The following is a 7,156-nucleotide window of genomic DNA, read 5'->3' as shown; positions in this document are numbered from 1 at the left end:
ATCATAAATTATGACATAAGTTGTTAAATAAATAACATAAGTTTTCATGAGTTATAAAAATGAATAACTTAAGTTATCATTTATTATGCCATAAGTTATGAGTTAAGAAAATAAATAATATAAGTTATCATGAGTTATAACAATAAATAACTTAAGTTATCATTTATTATGACATAAGTTATGAGTTAAGAAAATAAATAATTTATGTTATCATGAGTTATAAAATAAATGACATACGTTATTCAAAATAAATCTGATAAGTTATTAAAATAAATGTAATAAGTTATTAAAATAAGTGTGAGTCACAAATAAAAATATAACATATTCGACTATCACGATCAAATTAGTCCACAACTGCCTAACAACTATCATCAACCGCTATTAATGGACAATCATCCATCATCATCATACCGCCACCATCTGTCCACAGTTGTTTGTCGTTGTGATGTGATCACATTGTTAGATTCTCGCAGCTTATCTACCATTACCAATCTACCTCCATCTAACTGCAATCATTGGGCTATGGTTATTAAAATCATTATTGGGTTATAACCACTCAATCATCACCATTAGAACGTTGTCGACTAATCATCATTATTAGACCACCATCACTAGTTTATCATCTTCAGATCACCAACATATGATCATCCCCATTGGATTATTGCCGCCCATTCACAAGAATTAGACTATCAACATCTGATAATCATCATTTGATTGCGGCCTCTCAACAACTATTATTGCCTTGAATACCAGCGTGGCATTGTCGCCATCCTTCCACCATACTTGGACAACACCAACCGAATAGTACAGTTTGATCACCATCGTCTGTGCATCATTGTTAGATCTTGCCATCCAACTATCGTTGTCAAATTGACTATAGTACATTTGACTTTCATCAATGAACTATCATCATCTGACTCCAATTGCACTATTTTGACGTAAAATAGTAATAGCTAGATTATAATTGCATATAACTACTCAATCTCTATCATTCCATCTCCTAATAACCACCATACGATTATTGTTTCTTGACCCCTCTATTGTCACTCAATCATTACCACTCAGAATTAAATCTTTTTTGGCGCCATTGAGTTTATACCACCAATATATTTCATCCAACTATAAGTGTGCTAAAATAGGGGCTGAGAAACTTTATTCAAAATGCATAGAGTATAGAGTTTTGTGTCATGAATACATGTGTGTGTGTGTGTGTGTGTGAAGGTTTTCATGGTCTGAGTTGCAAAAACTGGCAATGTAAAGAGGAGCCACATTGACAAAAATTTATTGCATACGGACACCGTAAGCAGAGATGCATGTGGTGTCTGATCTATGCCGTAGATCACGGTGATCTACGGTGATGATGCAATCAAATTTTTTTAAAAAAGATAATAAAAAAAATTTAAAGTGTGGCCCACCAAAGTACATCGTCACCGTAGAATATATACATACATACATATGCATAAACATGTGTGTGTGTGTGTGTGTGTGTGTGTGTGAAGGTTTTCATGGTCTGAATTGCAAAAACTGGCGATGTAATTGACGAAAATTTATTGCATACGGACACCGTAAGCAGAGATGCATGTGGTGTCCGATCTACGCCGTAGATCACGGTGATCTACGGTAATGATGCAATCAATTTTTTTTAAAAAAGATAATAAAAAAAAATTTAATGTGTGGCCCACCAAAATACATCGTCACCGTAAATCACCGTGATCTACAGTGTAGATCAGAATGCAATAATTTTTCTACTTTGACAGGAAAATATATTGTGAGAGGATGATATAGCTGAGGATTAGATGTGGATTGATGATATTAGCATGATATTGGGGGTAGAATTGATGGCATTGCGATGTTATTAGGATGATATTGAATATAATGTCAATCAAATAATACCCCAATATCTGAGTATACTTGATCTGCCGCCCCAAAGTCTACAAATTGGAAGCCGCGTGATCGCGAAGGCCAATCGCTTTATCAATACCGAGTAATCCAACGCCGCCTCTCGAAGCAAAGATTTTTGGGTATCGGCCCAGCCCCCTCCAACGGCATTCATTATGGAATTGTCGACAGCATTGACCGTTGGCGAGGGAGAGCAATTAACAAGTTGGTTGGCGGTTCAGGTTAGCATTCGTCGGCTTTTCTCCGGTAAGCTTTAGAGGAACCTTCAACTACCTGAAAGTCATCACTGGGTCTTCTGATGTGAGTATATAAGAGCTCGATTGTCTGTATTCAGATTATGGACTACAGATTAATATCAAGACTATTTCAAAGTGACTTGTGGATAGAAAGATCGGAGATCTCTTAGCTCTGCTGTGCTTGAAAAACTCAGGAGCCAAGGTGTTGATTGGCTGCAACTTTGTTTTATGTTAAAAAGACTTCGTAAATCCGATAAATTCAGATTTATTAGATGAATGCTGTGGAAAGTGACGACAGAATAAATCCTGCTCACAATGAGATTTACTAAATTCGGATTTAGATAGTAAAAAGAAAGAAATGCAATTTAAATGTGTATATATATAGAGAGAGAGAGAGAGAGAGAGATTTTTCTTTAATTAATTTTGATTTTGATTTAGGACTTTAATTTCAAATTTGATTACTTTTTTTTATTAACTTAGCTTTATTTTGATTAAGATTTAAACTTAGATTTCTTGATGTTGATTTACTTTTATTTCTAAATTTAAACCAATTTTTGTTTCATTAATTAATTCTTTTTATTTTAATTTCAATTTAATTTGACCATGATTTGTGACTAACGTCAAATATGTTTTAGCTTATCTTAAACTAAAGGCATCAGTTAAGAGAAAAGTTAGGTCTGATTAGGGGGATCCTATAGAATCTTTCTTAAGTTGATTAAAGCCAAAAGGGTTGTTCTAATCAACCTATTACAAAGGTTAATCAATGGTCCAAAAGTCTAGGTGCCTAAAACATGTAATCAAGCCTCTATATTCAATGGGTCACCTAAAAACTTGTTACAAAAATTATAGAAACACTCAACCTTCAATTTTAATAATTTGATTATGGTCAACTCAACAACAAACCATGTGTCAAGAATTAAAGCCAAATTTATTTCAAATCAAAGGGAGTGAAGGTTCAACTTAGGGCCTAGTTTGGCTCTCAACCATCCATCAGTCCTCTAGAATAGCCTCTAAAGGATAGGAAGAAGAGCAGTAAGATCTCACCAAAAGAGAGATCAACATTCTGCACGTAACAACAACTATTTTATTATACTATGTTATGTTTAATTACATCTCAATTTTCCCTTTAGAATGAAGGACTAAAAAAAGAGTAGAAAGCTTATGCATTTCACATGAAAGCTATTTGGGTATATTTACTATTTTCTATACATTTTAAAATGTGCATATGTTTTTCACAGATGTAAAAACATAAAAGTTTCGGTAGAAGATTTACATTAAATATTAAAAATTAAATGTTAAAATTTAGAATTATTTTCTTAGTTGGTTTTTTTTAATTTATGTATTATTGTTTAGTTAATAACATAAAAGACAATTTAATTTTTAATTAAATTTTAATCGTATCATTTTTAAATTAAATTTATATTTATATTAAATTTTAAGTCTATTTCGAGCTTTAATGGAGCGCCTTAACGAGATTATGTGAGTTTCTTCTTTATTTTTTAGTGCATAAATTTCTAGTAATGATATTAAATTTTCATTAGTAATAGTAGATATATATGAGACTAATAAATATTCATGCATGTATTTCTCTTCCAAAAAAAAACATGTATTTTAATTTTATTTAAAACTTATGTAAAATTATTTTAACTTACAGATAATGCACAAATATTAAAAATAATTACTTTAAAGTTTATAATAAAATATTAATAAAATATTACAATATTAAAATGTTTACTTGTTTACATATACTCTGAATAAAAATTATCATAGATATTTACTCTAATTAGTAAGAATATTTTAATTTATTTTTATATCATATTTGATTAGTTTTTTATTTTTGCAAAAAAAAAAAAAACTATAATCATCAAATTTAAAAATTCTATGGAGATTATAAATAAATTAATACATCAAAATTTATATTGCATTATGCAACTTTTGCCATTTAAATGATCACTTCATGTAATTTTATATAGATCAGATGAAAATGATTGAAGGTAATTTTAAAGTTAGTAATTATGCCCTACTAAAATAATTTTTTGGCTCTGCCTCTGAGCTGTGCTATAGACATTTGACTTTTTCTTCTTTGCCCATTACTATTTTCAAGCATAAGTTATCATCTTTTATGCCTTCTTTAGTTTGTGTGGAAGTGTATGCAAATTTAATATATATTATGATATCTTTGTATTAGTAAAAATAATTTTTATTTTTTCCTCCTTTTGCAACTATACAGATATTCATGATAATATTGTACAACAAATTAAAATTACTATTTACCTTTATTTTAACATCTAGAAATGTTTTGAACTTTGTCAACCATATTTCTTGTGCTTTCAAGTTGTGTGTGAAGTGTTAAAAAATGTTGTAAATCATCTCGTGGTTATCTTAACGTGATCTCTATCCCATCTTAGCTAAGGTTTAAGTCTTGTAGTTTTCAGTGAAACTTGGTTCCTGTTGAATTAAAACAAATATTATGCTTGCAAATGTGTTGAATTCCTGTTACTATAAGATGTTCGAGAGCTATCTAATTAGATTGTGTTTCATCAATATATGAAGTAAGTAAATTGCATGAGTATAAGAAAATGATTGAATCAACTAAGTGACTTTGTGGCACTTTATTTCTCTATTGGAGGATTTACATACATAGAGCCTTAAACATAAGGATTTACATTCTTCACAACTAAATTTTACGAAAATAAAAATCAGCATGCACTCTAACTCTTTCCATAACTAGGTTATTTGAGCTAACAAGTCTAATCCTACTTAGCCTTATCTAATATATGTCTATCGAGCATATGATCTTTCTTGACGTTATCCCTAATCCTACTCGGCCACTTCTTGTTCTGAATCAACCTTGCTCCTATTCTTTCTCGGCCTAGTCTTGATCGTGTATTCGGTCTCATCCTTAATCCTAGTCGACCTAGGATCACAATCAACTTCTTTCGTGATCCTACTTGCCCTTGTTCCCAATCCAAGTTGCCCTCACTTGAATCCTATCTGTCTTCTCCTTGATTCCACTCAGCTTCATTTATTGAGCATCTGATGAGATCCATTAACATAATTAATAGAGTGCCCGATAATATAAATAGTAAAATTTAGGTGTAATGCATGCAAATTCTAAGACTTGAAATGCTATGTGCTTTACTGTTCTTTAATCCTCCTATCTTTCATCATCCACACAATCATGAAAAATCTTATCCTACACATTCCATAAATTTTTACTAAGAAGTATATGAATTTTATCGCCCACATTTTGCCCTGTGAAAAATTAAAAGAAAAAAAGACTCAAATTCAATAATTACCCATTAACCCTGCTATAACATCATGAATATACCACTCCGAACGAACTTCCGGGATCTTGAGAAAATCAACAAGGTCCCATGCCTGATTGCTTGAATTTAAATTCTGCATGAACGGCATTACTTAGTAATTACTTTTCTTTTTCGATTTTACACTTCTCCTAGTTGCTACATAAACAAAGTTAGGTCTAATGTCCACACTTTAAGTTCAAATCACGCTTGGAAGTTCATAAGAGCTTGTCAGAGTATTTTATCCATTAAAATTATTTAAAATATCTCTCAAAATTATTGAATTTAGTTTATATTAAACAATACATGTGCAATTAATTAAAATTGATATGCATTCATCTAAAATTATCCTCACCATAAAGTTAATTAGAATAGTCTCACCCAATTTGTGCCCTTATCCCCGTCTCCCTAGCACACATTCTAAACACAATAACAAACATGCATGCAGGCTAAAAAAACAGAAAGATGTTATATACCGCTCAATTCCAATGTATTTACATATCTAACACTCCATTATCTATACATGAAAATATCTATTTCACATTTTAAAAAAATTAAAAGTAATATTTTCTACATGATATGAAAATTTTGAGTGTTATAAATCTAAAAAATAAAGTGTCCGTGTTAGATACCCAAATAAATAAAAAAAGGGAAGGTATGTATGTAAATGCCCTACAAAAAAAATCATGAATCCCAAGTTCTAACATCAATGAACATCCTATTAGAAACCTACAGCCGCTTGCAGATTCAATCAAAAGTACATATTTCATGCACAATTTTGTTATTAGAATATCACTAAGACGATAAATGCAATAAAAATAGTTGCTAGGTTGGTCCATCGTGTCCGATCCTGCTCTTCTACTCCCTTCTTTATTGAAATATTTAAGAACTTAAGAAAAAAACAGAAACTTTTGAGTTAAATGATCACATATCATAGCAGCTCATAAATGGCAGCTTCAAACGCATACTTTTCCCTTACCTTCGTCCAACCCGAGTCTTCCAATCTGATTCGCCCTAACTGAGTCACCAAAGTCAGAAGTCTCCTACAGCTCAACGACACGATCCCTATATAGCACAATAACTCCATCGATTCGTGTTATGCCGAATAAAAGCTTCAATGAAAGAATCCTCCCGGCCATCCCCCCTGCCTACACTCCCCTGTTTCTCTTCTCTCCGTCGATCCCTCCCATCCGCCACCGCTATCCTCCTCCTCTTCTCGCTCGGCTATATCACCGGCCTACTCTCCTCCACATCCTCCCCTCCTTCCGCAAAACCTCGACCTCTCCCCATCCGAGATTCCAATTGCTCCTCATCCCCACCCCACGACCTCTTCCTCTTCCGCACCGAGTGCGCAAAACGTGTCCCGCACGACCTCGTCCTCCCCACCCTCCTCCACCGCCTCTTCAACAACACCTCCCCTTACTCCCACTTCCCTTCCCCTGAAACCGCCGCCCTGCTCCTTCCCCCGGCAGCCCGCCCCCGCGGCTGGGGCTCCACGAACCCCGTGTTTTCCGACCTCATCTCCTCCATCCGCCCGCTCACCATCATCGAACTCGGCACCTTTCTCGGCGCCTCCGCCCTTCACATGGCCTCCCTCACCCGCAATCTTTCCCTCCCCAATTCACTCATCCTCTGCCTCGACGACTTCCGCGGCTGGCCGGCTTTCCGCTCCCGCTTCGCTCGCCACGGACCCGTCCCCCCCCCTCCCCACCCCCC

The 7,156-nt window shown here is 34.0% G+C and overlaps 1 protein-coding gene across 1 annotated transcript in view; it reads left to right on the top strand.

Annotated features, from left to right (window-relative positions):
• Positions 1-6,290: 6,290 nt before the first annotated feature.
• The window catches only part of LOC110026191, a 1,540-nt gene continuing 674 nt past the window's right edge, over positions 6,291-7,156 (top strand). Inside the window, exon 1 of the mRNA XM_020727051.1 lies at positions 6,291-7,128. Within this exon, the coding sequence (XP_020582710.1) occupies positions 6,558-7,128 (571 nt within the window). The 5' untranslated portion in view covers positions 6,291-6,557. The remainder of the gene's footprint in view (positions 7,129-7,156) is intronic.

This window comes from Phalaenopsis equestris, unplaced genomic scaffold (assembly GCF_001263595.1).
Source record: "Phalaenopsis equestris unplaced genomic scaffold, ASM126359v1 Scaffold000357, whole genome shotgun sequence".
NCBI lineage: Eukaryota > Viridiplantae > Streptophyta > Magnoliopsida > Asparagales > Orchidaceae > Phalaenopsis > Phalaenopsis equestris.
Note: the sequence above shows the minus strand (reverse complement) of the source record. Positions and strands in the feature narration are given on the sequence as shown.